The 15,507-nt window shown below is 43.6% G+C and overlaps 1 protein-coding gene across 1 annotated transcript in view; it reads left to right on the forward strand.

Moving 5' to 3' along the window:
* The window catches only part of pear1 (platelet endothelial aggregation receptor 1), a 47,075-nt gene that overhangs the window by 19,017 nt on the left and 12,551 nt on the right, over positions 1-15,507 (forward strand). The window contains exons 2-8 of the mRNA XM_070966401.1: positions 4,249-4,359; positions 5,155-5,256; positions 5,344-5,444; positions 9,143-9,235; positions 12,814-13,060; positions 14,508-14,610; positions 15,026-15,162. Coding sequence (XP_070822502.1) covers positions 4,253-4,359; positions 5,155-5,256; positions 5,344-5,444; positions 9,143-9,235; positions 12,814-13,060; positions 14,508-14,610; positions 15,026-15,162 — 890 coding nt within the window. The 5' untranslated portion in view covers positions 4,249-4,252. The remainder of the gene's footprint in view (positions 1-4,248; positions 4,360-5,154; positions 5,257-5,343; positions 5,445-9,142; positions 9,236-12,813; positions 13,061-14,507; positions 14,611-15,025; positions 15,163-15,507) is intronic.

The raw sequence follows: 15,507 nt of genomic DNA on the forward strand, positions 1-15,507 counted from the left end.
TCCAGTCTTCATGCTAAGCTAAGCTAACCTCCTGGCTCCAGCTACATTTAATGGATGCAAACAAAAGTGGGATTGATCTTCTCATCTAATTCTGAGCAAGAGTGCCAAAAGCCTGTTTCTGAAAATGTTGAACTTTGCCTTTAATAGGCTGGTCCTTCACGCTCTTGACATTAGAGAAGGGGGTGTCTACGTGGGTGCAGCCTCTGTCCTGTTTAACTAATGTGAACATGCAGTCTGATGGGAGTACCCATCTGTCAAGAAAAAGTCCCGTCTTGCTTGAAATTGACTCAAACTAATTTTTTAGTTGTCAGCACTTCTGACACGTCCTGAAGGTCTTTTTATTGAAACAGAATACGGTCATAACATGGGTACGAGCGTCTAGCGAGATTAATAAAAACAGCGCATGTGTTTTCATTTGGGCTTTTGTTTTCACCGAAGCCCCTGTGCGGTTCTGGAAAGAGCGTCGTGGGGCCCTTAAACCAGCTCACAGCATTCCTCACTTGGTACGATGCAGGCGAGCGTGGGCCGCTGCTTTGGGCCTTGACAGAATGAGTCAAGAGAAGCTCAGTGAATTAGCGAAATGTCCTCAGATTCTATAAATAGCTTCTCTCTGAACTCGTTTCAGCGTATGGGACTCATTTGATGTGTGTGTGTGTAATGTCTCCAGAACATGAAAACACATGATCAGTCCTTGAAAGAGGTACAAACTGTGCAGTGGGCGTTGTGTGTATGTGTGTGTGCGTGCGTGCATGCAGACGTTATTGGTGTGCTTGAGTGCATGTACTGTATGCCTGTGTGTGTGTGTGTGTGGTATTTTGCCTATTTTCTATTGGTTTATAGAGCCACATGAAAGTTGCACTGCACTGAATGAGATTCCCTGCTTTTTTCATTACAAACAAGACCAAAATATGTTGGACCAACCTCTACTATTGTGGTTTTTCACAGATCTTGGTCCAGACTTATCCTCTTTGACCAGTGGATGTGAATTGTGGAGGTGTGCATACATCACTGCCATAGCTGTTAGTTAAACTGAATGGAAAAACTGTTGCAATACATCATAGCTACTTGGGCTTTTCTGCTGCATAGCCAGGCTTGTCCAAGTGAAAAGGTTCAGTGTGGCAGCCTGGAAAAAGCTCAAAGGAAATAATGATAGCTTAGGGCTGAATGCAAAGGAGTGGAAGGCTATTATGTGAAAAGGAGGAAAGGGGAAGAATCAATCAGTCCACAGTTGTGGTGGAGATTCGTGAAAAACTCAAGTTTAGTACCTGCCCGCCTTTATTCCGCTAAAAAGGCAGGGGTTGCCTCATTGAGGAGTCCAGTATCCCGATGATGATAGTACCACCTGGCGCTCCAGACGTCTACCTGGCCCCCCTCCCGCTGTAGGTAACTGGAAGGGGCAATGCAAACAACGGCAGAGCTCCACTTCAAAACAACTCTGTCTGCACTCATTAAGCTCTCTTTCTCAGCGTTTAAGAATTCCCATGCGGTTTGAAGCCTTTCTCTAATGAAGCACAATTAAAATGAAAAGAAGGTAATGAAAAATATTTACCCCCAGTCCAATGAAGTGGCTGGTGAAGTTGATGACTCCTCTTAATAAAAGCCATATGCCTGTTCTCATAAAATTCTGTTTTTGTGGCACAGATTTCTTAGGCGTTAGCATTCGTGCCAGCAAGTGAATTAACTCCTGACGGTGGGTAGGAGAGTAGCAAGAGGCAGTTTATCAGAAGCAGGAGATCTGTGTACTCGCACTGATTTATGCTGCACTCCTCCTCACCAGGCCAAATCTCCAGCAGCGATAACCAGCCACTGGACCGAGTTAATGTAGATATAAATCTGTTAAATGAGATGCTGATTGATTGCAGAGGTGTTTATGGTTGACCGCTTCTACAAATGCATTAAATAATCCTTACTCTGAGGTGTTTTCTTCTGCAAAGCTCCAGAAAAAGCCAATTTGGTAAACATACATGAAGTGGCTCTGATGGGAGTTCAACCGCTGACCTTGGCAGTATTACAGGCATGTTTTATTCACCAAGCCACAGGCAAATCTTTTTCTCTTTGCAGGAAATTTCCCCAAATTTCCCGAGCAGAATGACTTAAAATGCAAATATGTGCATGAAAAGTGAGAGAAATATGTTTCTCTGCCACAAACGGATGACATGAAGAAGACGGGGCCAGAAAGTCGTGAAATGTTGCAGGGGAAACTGCTGCCACAAACCAGGGTCAAATCTCTAAATCATAGAGTTTTTTACCGATTTAGTTCTGGAGTTATCTTACGTCACCGTGGTCAAAATCTTAACTCTTACCAACCTTTTCATGTGACAACAGCCAGGTGAAAGTGGTCGTACAGTGCATAAAAGATCTGCGTCCCAGCCAAAGGTAAATCTTTTTTTACGTGTTTGTCAGGATTTCTCTCCCTCAACAAGAGCAAAGTCTCTTAAAATACAAATATGTCCATTGAAAGTGAAAAAAATAAATTTGTCCACCACGAATGGAAGACATGAAAGAGGCCAGACTAGAAACAGGATGGAGTTTGACAGTGGAATGATGCAATGGAAACTACAACCAGCCACTAGGGTCTTTTTGAGTCTCTTACTCACCATTGACCAAAAACTTGCCCTGATTCTTACCAAATTTGTAGTCACCTAAACTATAGAGCAGTATTTTTAGCCACGCTAGCGGTTTGGCTCAACGAATAGCAATGTTGGTCGCTCTACCACTTCGGTCTAGACTGAAATATTTATAACATCTTTTCAATGGATTACTATGAAATTTTGTTCTTGCATTCATGTCACCTTTAGGATGAACTGCAGTAACTTCGGTGATCTCATGACTTTTCCTCCAGCGCCACCATCAGGTCAAATTTGTATTCTGTCCTGTATGGTTGAAAAGTAATGACAGTCCATTTAGCCTCAGCTACTTTTAGCTAATTAGATTTTTTTGCATGCTAAGCTACGATGGAAAACATGGTTTAACATTACCTGTTAAACTTGAGCATGTTAGCATTGTAAGTGTGAGCATTTAGCATTAGCATTTAGCTCACAGTACTGCAGTGCCTAAGCAGTCACAGTTGATTTAGCTTGAAAGTTTGTCTTACTTACAAGTCTGAGGGGAACATTTTGGGAAAGTTGTAGTTGTGAAAGTCGAGTTTTATCAGTCAGAGAGCAGTTTGCGGTTAGTCCTTCTTCTGAGATCTGAGACGTGTTTTCATGAGTCAAGCAGATAATCTTGATCCGCGGCGGCGATGTCACTGCCCCGACAGATCAGAAATCTCCCTGAGGCCGAGTGTAGATGACATGAGAGGCTGTGGTACAGTGATTCTGTCGGACGGGACTTGTTGAGAAAGGCCCAACCGATCCTATGTCAACACGACGTTCCCGTTTTCTCGAAAACATTCCCACGATGCTTTTACCAGAGGGTTCACACCACTGGCCTGCTGAACTTCTGTTCATTTCAATGGGATATTTTTAAGGGGGGAAGAACTGCCTCCCTCTCGCTCCCTGAGAGCCCAACAGGGTCCCCGTGCCGAGGCGCTCTCTTGGGCCGATGCACTGATTGGATCCAGATGCTGCTGGAGTGTGGAAGGGGACAGCAGAGGAGTGTGGAGGCTTCACTGCAGCCCTGATTGATAGGGGTCAGGATGAAGTTGGGAGTCACATTTCATGACTCTGATCCCCCTCGCTCTCGTTTTCTCTCTCTCTTGAGCTCTCTCTCTCTTCCCCATCCATCCTGTCTGCCGTCGGTGTCTCCTGAGGCCTGTGTTTTATGTACCCTGTTGAGACGGTGTGGAGCTCGGCGGGGAGCAGACAACGTTACGCTTCAAGTCTGGCTCTTTGCCTCACCTCTGCTGAGCGTTTAATGAACTCTTTTACAGTCAGAGGCTAAATCTTAACCGCAATTTACAGGCACCGAGAAGCAGTTTTCAGTTTGTCTTTCTATCTGCCATGCTGGGAAATGTTAATTATAGTAAATAAAAAACAAAAACAATTAATGTAAATCTTTAGTTGAGAGCAAGAGTGGAACTTTTTTTTGTACATTTTCCATCTGTGTGTGCAACATTTTCCACTGCACGCTTGCCTCGCTGCGTTGTTATTGCTGTCAAGGCTGCTCAGATTTTTCACTCACTTCAACACACAGCTTTGCATTGTACAGATGTTAACTCTTCCCCCTTAATAACAGTGGGAACATGTTTTGTTTGCTGAAATGTTTGGTTTTTGCATCGCTCTGTAAATGTCTCGTCTTCTCCCTCAGGACCATGCCGCCTCTGCAGAGCTCCGTCGTCCTGCCGATTTTTAGCTTCCTCATTGGTCTGAGCTACTCTCTGAACCCGAGAGACCCCAATGTGTGCAGCCTGTGGGAGAGGTGAGGCCCGTTCGAGTGCGACAAACAAATAAATGTCACTGTGGTCATATTCGATTAAAGACTTTTTCTCATACAGTGCATACGAATTCCTGGAAGTTTAGTTAATGGTTTTAACAGGATACACAAGGGTCAGCGGTTGACAAAGGCATTATTCATGACATGAATGATGAAGTAAACAGAAAGCGGTTTGTAGCATAAGAATTGATGATGGATTACCTGCCTGTCCGCATACATTATCACACCCACAAAAATCTAAATTCAAAACCACTTTGCCACTGGTGGCCGCTGCTGTTCTCCAACCCCAGACTTCTGTCTATTTAGCTTTTGAATCACAGCTCAAGAAATGTACACAGCAATCTTAGCATGTGTTGAGAGCACTGATCAGTTTCTTCAGAGCTAATTATTTTCCATTTTATAAATCATTGCTAGCAGGTCCGTGAGGCTGTACTTGGGCACAGGGGTGCTAAATGCTAATGTTATCATGCTAACCTGCTAATGTTAAGCAGCACGAATGTTTACTATGTTCACCATATTAGTTTAGCGTGTTAGCATGCTAACATTGGCTAATTAGGAGTGTTTTTTAGGTATTTGTTCAGAAATCAAAGTATTGGACAAGTGACTGTCACACAGTCTCATGACAGCCCGTCCGGATCCACTATCTGCATCATCTGCAACACTAAAAATAAAACACCATGGTCCCTGTTGAGAAGTTAAACCAGTCTCTATTCTTTCAAGCGGAGCTGGATGACTGTCCTGTTTCCTCTGACACAGCGTCTGCTCTGTTCTGCTTTCCAGCTTCACCACCTCAGTGAAAGAGTCCTACTCGCATCCTTACGACCATGTGACAGAGGAGCCCTGCTCGGACCCTCGGACCTCCTACAGATGCACGCGCCACAGGTAGCAGCAGTGCGATGACTCATTTCCTGTTGGGCTGACTTCCTGTTCCTGCCGGCGGAGGGTCAAAGTGTCATGTTATTCTTTCAGGATCACCTACAAGACGGCCTACAGGCAGGCGGTGAAGACCGACTACCGCAAGAGGTACCAGTGCTGTCCAGGATATTACGAGAGCAGAGACAAATGTGTCCGTAAGTACTTATAGAAACTTTTGAACAATCCACTCGCCTGCTCATGTTTTTATTAGTGGGACAGACAGTAAGGACACTAGAAGTGATCCACAGGCCCTCACCTGCCTTCATGCAGGATAAGGTTTTTCATCTGTGGTCCCTGGACAGATGCCAATGACCCTAGAATGACCTTAAATCAAAATTACAGCTATTGAGATCACTTCTAAACATAAAGAGCAATCTGAATGTAACTCTTTTTTTATTTGTTTTTTGGCCTGAAATAGTAAAATCCAAATGTATAGATTCTAAAAACTGCTGGAATCAGCCTGTGAAATGTCCACAAACTGTTCTGTTTTATTTATAGAAAACTTCTTCTGAGTTAAAAAGCCCAAAATCCCAGAAAAAATTCTGACATGACCTCAGTGTCCTCAATGATAGCCTGTCCCACCCATGGGTGCGGCTACAACCCCAAGGTCAGCACACACCTCTGAGCCAGACTCCAAACAATATCAGATCATTGCAAACTTAAAATTGTGTATAAACAGACTTATAAGTCAATTTAAGGGAGTCTCGGGAGAGTTTTCTGCTTCCATGTAAACCATGAAAACATGGTTCTTTGCCAGGATATACAGATTAATCTCTTTGCAGGTTTGGTGTTGAAGCTCAGTGTTGCACATGTGAAGGAGACCCTAAACAGTGACGATGCTGGCAGATTAAAGCTGGCTGTAAACCAGCACAATACCAAAATGACTGCTATGGTTGTGGTTTGCCAGCGAAACAATGTTAGAGAATACAATCACATTTCTGACTCAGATTCTCATGACTGACGCTACTCTTTTTGTATTTTTTCCCATGCAACGTGCATCGTCAATATGAGCAACACATGACAATGGAATCCCCACAATTATGGCTTCTGCTCCCGCTGCGGCCTCCCAGGCTGAAAATGCAGGAATTTTAAACTCGACTTTGAGTTGCTGACACTGTTAAAAAGCTCCATACACACATTTTTGCAATTTTCATAATTTCATTTCAGTTCAAAGAAAGCACATCATTTCAGCAAGTGTTATTTCAACAGCTGAGCATCTGTTGCTGATGAGTTCAGAGGTGTGGCCCTGCTGTACAGCTCAGGGAGGGACGACACAAACCGCTTCCTGTGAGCGGCGTCATCAGTGAGCGTCGCTTCTCTACAACACCTGAGCCTTCATGCGACGCAAACTGAAGCAGCCAAAGCTCCTTCTTTAACACTGACGCCAGTCTTCCTTTAAAGATCAAGTCGTCCAGAACAAGAGGGACTTTTAGATGTCAGGTCAGGACTCATTTATGGACTAAGGTGGCAGCTTTTTAAATTTTACCGAATACGTCAGTTTTTCTGTTGTATTTTCGGTGTTTGGATCTGTTTATTTAGTTTTGTTTTAGTTTGGACTGATTTTATTGTTTAGTTTTACGTGACATGTTTTGTGTCTGTCTTCTAACATCTCTGGATCCATGGTGTAAATAAATGTCCTCACTTTAGCATCCTTTGGATTCCCTGTGTTTTGTAGACTCATAAATAAATCAAAATCAACTATCTTTGAAGGGAAAAACATTCTTACATATGGGTTTGATTCATGACTCAGCTTAGCATGAAATCACCCTCACAAACTGAGCTTTTCATGACTTAAGCAATGAGAAACCGAACAGTAATCCTAATCGTAACTTTAAGCACTTAAGTATGAAGTTAATTGTCAATTTACGGCTTCGACTGTATTTCTCAATGCATGTTTGTTTGGGTGCGGTAGTTCAAATAAACAACGGAGGGTCTGCTCTGATGCAGCTGTCAACAGTTTGCCAACACACTGTTATTGCCGACAGTCAGCGGTGACATATATAAATAACGTGAAACCATACGCGCCCTCGCATGGGCTGAGAAAATTCTACCTTAGCTTCTCAAACTTCTCATACGTCACCGGCCGGTCTCAGAAATGCATGACGCTAATAAGAAGCTTTCGGTGCTTTGTGCTTGGAAAACTGGCATTTTGGAGATAAATGTTTTGTGTTCGGCAGAGATAATTGTGCGGTTTTGGTTGCTTGTTGTTGAGCCACCTTTCACAGCAGACTCTGAACGCCTGGTGTGTGTGTCTTTGTGTGTGTGTGTGTGTGTGTGTGTGTGTGTGTGTGGGTTTTCCTCTGTAGTTGAAATCTCTGCTTTCAACGTGTCGTCTATAACTCCTCCTAAAACCCACCTTCTGTACAAAGTTTTTTTATTTTTTAAATAGATATAATTAGATATTATTATACTTCCCTCCTGCATTTGATGACTAGTCAGCCTTTTCTTAGATCCTCAAAATCTGCAGCCTCCAGCATTCACACACCTTCAACTAGAGAGGAAAACATGATTGTTTATTGTGTTTGGATGGACATTAAAAAAAAAAAAAAAGCATGTGCATCTGCAGCACGTGCCTCTCAGCGGCGTGTGGTTAGGAAACACTTGTGTGACAAAAAATGAAGAGATCTCTGGTAGAGTTCTTAGCCCTGCAAGTTTCAATTAACTTAATTAATAGCAGAGCCATTTATGATGCTGGCAAACACGCAACTGTCTTTCTAAGAGGAAGCTCCTTGACAGCGCGAATGGCGTCTGACACTGGTGCTTTCAGTTGCATGGCTGAGCCCAGCTGCTGGCTGGCAGCTCAGTCGCTGTTTGTGAAGGGTGGAATGTATTTAAAGGGGAAGAATGCAATTCAGCTGAATGGTCCTTTGACTGGATGAAAACACCCTCTGAACAGTGCACTTTCGAAAGAGATTTAACAAGCACATGGTCTTTATTGGTATTAATAATCATAACAAGGATCTCCATTCAAAAATGTCTTTTTCATATGTTTTGACTGCACTTGTATCTGCACTGAAGTCTCTGCACTTCCTGAGATTCAAACGTTCCTGTGGCAAGCTAGATAAGATAAGATAAGATAAGATAAGATAAGATAAGATAAGATAAGATAAGATCAGGCTTTATTGATCCTGTGCCAGGAAAATTTACTTGTTGCAACTGCCAGAATGAAAATAACAACAATACAAAATAAAATCAAACATTATACACAAGAGGGTATAAGAAATATTGCCTTGGCTCATTTTTCGCAGTGCACATTGCACAGTAGAAAATATATAATGCAGTAAAAAAAATATATAGCACAGTAAAATATGAAATATTGCACATGATAAGCTGCACAGATGTGAAGGATATTAGCAAATGTACGTCCCAAATTAGCAAATTAATCATTGTCTAATATATCTATTGCTGCCAATGAGCCGATGATGCCTGCGATCAGGATAAATGGAAAAATCTGTTCAACAGTCGACTGTTTTTTAACCCATGCTTCTCTAAAAACTAACCCAGTCATTTCAGGCCTAAACTTAACCAAACATAAGCCACGCTGACTTGTTTCACTGGCTTTATTTTCCCCTGTGTCCTTTCAGAGGTCATGGATGTATGCTTTTGTTTAATTTGACTTGTTGAATAAAAAAAAGACCAAATCTAAACACAGATTCAGATCGTGACGAGTGCTGATGAACGAGTTCTTCAGCTCACCTTAAGACCAAAACTGCTGGAAACCACAGTCCTGTAGTCTGGTCTGTGCACCTCAGATACCTGCACACCTTCCTGTATGTCATCCAGTGTGTGCTGACTATCAGCTCAGTGGACTGTTCCTTACAAAACTGCTCTGTTATGTGTTTCTCATCAACAGCTCGCTGCACCAAGGAGTGCGTCCACGGTCGATGCATCGCTCCGGACCGCTGCCAGTGTGAGGGAGGCTGGCGAGGCGACGACTGTTCCAGCGGTATGAATCAGCCTTTTCCCCTCACTCAGACATTTCCTCACTCACCCTCACTCGCCTCTCCCTCCATCGCCTTCTCTGTAGCTCTTCAGGTGCACACACACAACCTTCGCATGCGCAACAGGAAATGGCAACTGGCCGTTAGTCAAGTGGCTGATCTTTACAAACGCCCCTCCATCACACGCAGGAGGCCCTTCCAATGGAAACAGCAAGGGAGCATTACAGCATGCACAGCAATGAGTCACCACTGTCAGCCTCAGTCCAGAGAGCAGTTTACTAGACCAGGAGGACACCGAGCTGCACCTCCACCTCTCACTCAGTTAAAAATCAGTAACAGTCACATGAGCTCAGATTTTCAGCTGCTTCTCTTAGTATAAAAGTTGAGAAGCAGTAAAAGGAATAAAAGTGAAATTCATCCTCCAACATTCATGTATCAAAATAACACAAGAGCAGTAAGTCAAACACTGTCAGTAAAAAGAGTTGAGACAGACATTAGACCGGCTCCTTTCACCCGCTATGACTTCTTTCACAAAGCTAAACTCAGCAGAAATGGTTATATAATTGTTTTCCGAGGCAGCCAGCTCAGAACAGTCAGTCTAACCCTGTTTGTCTTGTTTGAAATCTCCCAAAATGTGATCGTTCAAACAACGTCGAGTGTGAAACCAGAGCCGTATTTCGGGGGGGGGCTGATGTCGTTTTCCACTACCTCCAGCCCCTTCCATGGCAGTCAGCTGGGTCAATAGTACACAGCCCTCCTCCATTCTGCCACTATTCCTCTGCAGAGCAAAAGAATTAGCTCTAACGGCTCGTGGTTGAAGTCTTGACAGGGGGATGATGGGAAGGGGAAATGGAAAATGTTACCCCACTCTTTTTCTGTTGCATGGCCCAGTTCTCTCCGTCTCTCCTTACACTCCCTCCCCTGAACCTCGCTTTCATTTTTTTCTTTGTTTTCACTCCTTCGCTCCGCTCTTCCACTCCTCATCCTCCTCTTTCCAGCCTTGGCTCCACTGTATCGTGCTATAACGGAGTCTTTTTGGCAGAATAAGCCCAACACTTCCTGGATGCCTGTGTGTTGATCTATCTAAGGGAAAGAGGAGAGGGGCTTGAGGTTTTTCATACCAAACACTGAGGACCGTGAATGTGGAGAAAAGAGGAGTGGAGGGAGAATCTCCTCAATGCTCTCTGCTCTTTACCGCACATGACAACAAACGAGAGGGGATGGGAAAAAATGAGAATATGGTGCTGATGTCAACGACTGAGGTTAAAGAAAGGCAGGACTTCAGCTCATTGGGATCTAGAAAACATAACGTCTAAGTATTTTATTCTTTCTCCGAGGAGCCCAGAGAGTCAGAAACAAGCAGACAGGGTCAGTTAGATGAAGATTATGTGGACTTTGGACGCAAAGCCAAACCCAAACTGCCGCTGTGACAGCTCTCAGGGGAAAAGGAAGAATTTTCCCATCATATCAGTGCATTCCTCATAAAGGGCAGACAAGAGATGCCAGGCCTGGAGTGTGTGCCATCCAGTGGGTTTAGATGCTGGCTGCATTCCTGATCGACTTAAAGCTAATCGGACCTGTGATCTCAGCAACTTATATCTATGTATATAATACTGTGCTGTATTAATTAGGTCTCCATTAACACTATAGACCTGAGTTGGAAACATTAAATGTTTGCACTCTTGTGAAATGCGTACATTATGTCTTTTTGGAGTCTAGAACAAGCTTTCAATCCATAAAAGAGCTGTGATAATGTAATATATGTGCCAAGATAATATTCAGAATTATGTTTAATTGTTGTGTTTTTGTCAACTTAGGGAGAGGATATACCAGTATACCACCATATGCCAGTAGAGGGCACACCTGAGAGCTTCCAGATTTGCATGATTCTATAGTAGCCCAGAAGGGACAACCCAAACACTGGCTCTAGACAGCGCCTTTCACATTTGTAGTTTTGTGGTTTTTAGCTACGTCGTAGCTTCTCCTACATGCCTGCAAGGGGAGGGTGAGGCCAGGGGTTTTCAGTTGGTTGTAATTAGCAACTTCGCCTCTAGATGGCACTAAATCCTTCACGCTGGTCCTTTAACTCCACCAGGTGGTTGCTCAAAAATCACACCTCCATTCTGGTGAATTTCACCCACTCACTCATCGACTGTCTGGATGTGTCAGCCCTGCAGACCCTTCAGTAAATCTCCCCTGCTGTCCTGGAGAATGTCTGTGTAAACATGATCGCTGCTCCAGCTGAATTTCTCATCAGTCAACGTGACACACACACACAGGCAGAGCCCCTCTCCAGTGCCCACACAGAGAACGAGTGAAGTTATGATTCGGTTAAACAGAAGAGGCAGGGGTCCTGCTCCACGTTAGTGCGGTAAACACTGCAGTCCGTGGCAGCGCGCTAAGCTCCAGGCCAAATTTGGCTCTGCTCTACCCTCTGTGTAATTATTGTCAAAGCAGTCCTTGTACTTTTCAAAGCTGTGGCAGGGCATATGTTCAGCAGAGGCAAGGTAGGGGGGAAACTGGGAACATGGACTCATATGACGTGTAGCTCCGGCCTTGGTGCGCCGTTGAATCCGTGCATGAATGTCTGCTGCTTGCATAAATCCACAGAGGTCAGCATGAAATTGTTGGAATTGCTTTCGGCTGAAGGGGGAGATAACTGAAGCCCATCCATGAGTTGCGTCAGCCCTATTGGATATCACATTTTCTCGATGATGTCCAAAGACGGTCGAGGTTATTGATGAGAAATTTGAAGAATGCACCCTTGACCAATCTGGGGTCTCAAAACACGACCCAGTGGACTGAGATCTCTTCATCATGAATTGAAATCCAAACCTTGTGTGAATCTCCACTGCACACCAACCCCCCCGGAGCCGATCCTCAGGCTCCTGTACAATTAACCATTTAAAACTGCTCTGTCCAGTGAGCTCCATGCAAATCTCCCTGCCAATCCCAAATTATTTGTTGGTAACATAACACCCCAGTGCTAAAGGGGAGGATTTGGATGAGGAAGCATGAGGCTGATCCCCAGTAATGTGTGGAAGAGTCAGTGCTTTATGTCATCCACAAGCCCTCTTCCTCCCTTGTCTCTGTTATTCATCTGCTGGACGCACTGAATTTAATTGTTTCTGTTTGTTTGTTATTCATGACATCATCTTTTACTGTAAGCGTACACCACATTGAATGAGAGGAAAATAGCATGAGGAAAAACACAAATGACATGAAATGATCATGTGTAATCTGATTTTCCTTCAGTGTTTTTATTTCATTTCCAGCACTGCAGAGTAGATTTGACTCGATGTTTAGAGTAGCAGGCGCATTACTGGAAGCTGCACTGCTTTGGGAAATGTGGGCAATGAAAGTGAGAACATGCATGGTGTGAAGACGTGTGGCTGTGGAAAAATGTGGATAAATCAGTTGTAAGTGGAGATGCCGAATGTAAACTGCTAACTTTCCTTAAAGGCAGTTTTGCACGAATAAACCAGAAGATTTTGAGGTTGTGTTTCAATATCAGGTCTTAATGGCATTGTGTGAATATGCATTCTTCATATCAATAACAACAGTTTGTCCTGTTACCTCTCAGCCTGTGATGACAAACACTGGGGGCCAGGCTGCAGTCAGCAGTGCAAGTGTGAGAACGGAGCCCTCTGCGATCCAGTCAAGGGCGCATGTCAGTGTCCTCCCGGCTTCATAGGACGCTACTGCGAGGACTCCTGTCCAGCAGGCACCTTCGGGAAGGGCTGCCTGCAGAGGTGCAAGTGTGGGACCGGAGGATCCTGCGATAAAGCAACCGGAGAGTGTGTGTGTCGCGACGGATTCACTGGGACTTTGTAAGTGTTTAAACCAGGATCAGCTGACCGCATCGGTAGAGTAGCTATAAGTTGGCATGAGCCATATTTAGAGTATATACAGTTAATGATTTCACTTAGAAGACACTTGATAGCTCACTTCATTACACACCACTTCATTACACTTTACTTCATTATCGTTATTCTTCTCAGGAGGTCTCTCAGACACAGATCTGTCAGTTCTCTTAAGTTATTTGTTTCCACAACTTAATTTTAAGATGGGAAAAAAGGCCCTGCTGTACTGTACTGTAATCCATGAGTCATCTGTTACACCCTGTTTTTAGATGCCCCTGTGGATGAGTAAGCAATGAAAATTCTTCCCCGCTTGATATTAGTGGAAACTCTTATACTGCCGATGTGAAAGCACAGTGCGCCACTTTGAGCTAGATAAAAAAAGGGGCTTGGCAGTGCTGATTATGGGATAACGCTCCTTGATGAATTGGGTATATTTGAAGTCTGTCCATGTTATTACACCTCGAAGGCATATTAGAAAACATAATATCCCAACAATGAATTGTACAACAGGTGGTTTCAGCCAAGTAATCTGATTGGTTGAAGGCACATTCCAACTGCGCTGATGATTCCCACAAAGCTGCTGCGAGTGTTAAAGTCATCGGGGAGCTGCTGTTTTTTGCCTTTTCTACCACTTCTCTTCAGAGTAGTTGAGAATATAATAGTGATGCATGAACCAAATGTTGTCTACATAGTCACTTTGTCTTTTACAATTGTTTTAGAGCTAAAAGATTTCCAAAATTTGAAGCTGTCAAAGTGGTGACACTAACCCTAACCCTAATATCTCAACATTTGTGTTCTGTGCTGGAAAAACCACTCAGATCTTTTGCTTCAGTAAACGATGTAAAAATACCCTAAAAATACACAGCAGTCACATTTTTACTTAAAATACATAAGTATCAGCATCCGAATACAAGTACCAAAAGTAAGAGTATTCATCATGTTGAATGGTCCATTTTAGAAAACATTATATTCTGTGACTGGATTAAGATGATTGATTTGTTTTATATACACAGCTGGGAAGCTGTTTTTTCCCCCCAAAGCTCAATAAAGACTTATCTTAGATACTAATGCATCATAATTGATTGATTGATTATATTTTGTATAATTAATCTGACTCTGCAAAGTAACAATATTTGCCTCTGAAGTGTTGTGGAGTAGAAGTATAAAGTGGTACTTCAGAATTGTACAGTATGATACTTGAGTAAATGCACTTAGTTACTTCACACCACGGTTTGTGCTGATGTTTCACTAATTTCAGGAAAAACTCTGAACACACTTTTCTTTTGTGCACTTTTACTGCAGAGCAAAACATTTACTTAAGTCCTCAGGAATGTCCCCGGACACATGGAGTGTTTTTGACTAAAGTGCTTCATTAAACTGCTATTTAGCATCGACTTCATCCTTTCCCCCCCAGCTGTGAGAAGGCGTGTCCCAGGAAATGCCAGGCACGATGCCCCTGCCAGAATGGTGGCATCTGCCGGGGCAAAGGGATCTGCGCTTGCCCCCCTGGATGGACGGTAAGTCAAAGTTTGTGCTGACACTAACCTTCATGTTATCTGTGGAGGCTGCCAGCATTTGAATTAGCTCATGTGTTGTATTCCAGCTGGCTCCAAACTCGGGACAAGCAGTCTCTTTCTCTCAATGCTGACTTTATCTCTAAAGTCATTTTGAAGGCGACCTGTCATCGCTGGAGACATGCAGATGGTTTTCCACGAATGTGAAAAATTCATCATGAGGTTTCTTTGTTTTTGGAAGACGTGCATGAGAGGACACATGACTGTGATCCCATCAGAGATTAAATGAACAGATTATTTTCTGTAGCTGCGTCAGCTGTAAAGTTGCTATGTCGGTGTCTCGTTCCAGTTTTTGCAATGATGCATCTGTGTTTATTTGGCATTTCCTTATCAGTGTTCTCTCCACATTACTCTGCAGGGTGCAGTTTGCACAGAACGATGTCCAGAGGGACGCTTTGGACCAAACTGTGCTGAGGAGTGCGTCTGCCACAACAGAGGCAAATGTGACCCAGAAACTGGACAGTGCCAGTGTGCTAAAGGTTTCACTGGTCACAGGTGTGTATGTGCAAGTGTTCCATGTGGCTGTCCTGCAGGTCGCTGTGGAAAGGCTAATTCACTCACAAGCAAGGACGGAGCGAGGTTCACCGCTTGGTGAACGCATGATTGGATAACGAATATTACTGCTGTTGCGCAAATGTTTGCATTCTGGTTTTGTTTTGCACAGAATCTCAACTTTTTTGTAAGCGAATGCTCAGTCTGCAGAAACCTGGAGGCATTTTGTCTCCCTCATACACTTGATGTGGTTTGGTATTAAAGCATCACAGACCAGCTGGGTTGCTTATCATGAGCATGCTGTGTGCTGTTTACTGATGTCAGATTGCCTGATTTCTAAGCACTGAA

This window comes from Chaetodon trifascialis, chromosome 7 (assembly GCF_039877785.1).
Source record: "Chaetodon trifascialis isolate fChaTrf1 chromosome 7, fChaTrf1.hap1, whole genome shotgun sequence".
Lineage (NCBI taxonomy): Eukaryota > Metazoa > Chordata > Actinopteri > Chaetodontiformes > Chaetodontidae > Chaetodon > Chaetodon trifascialis.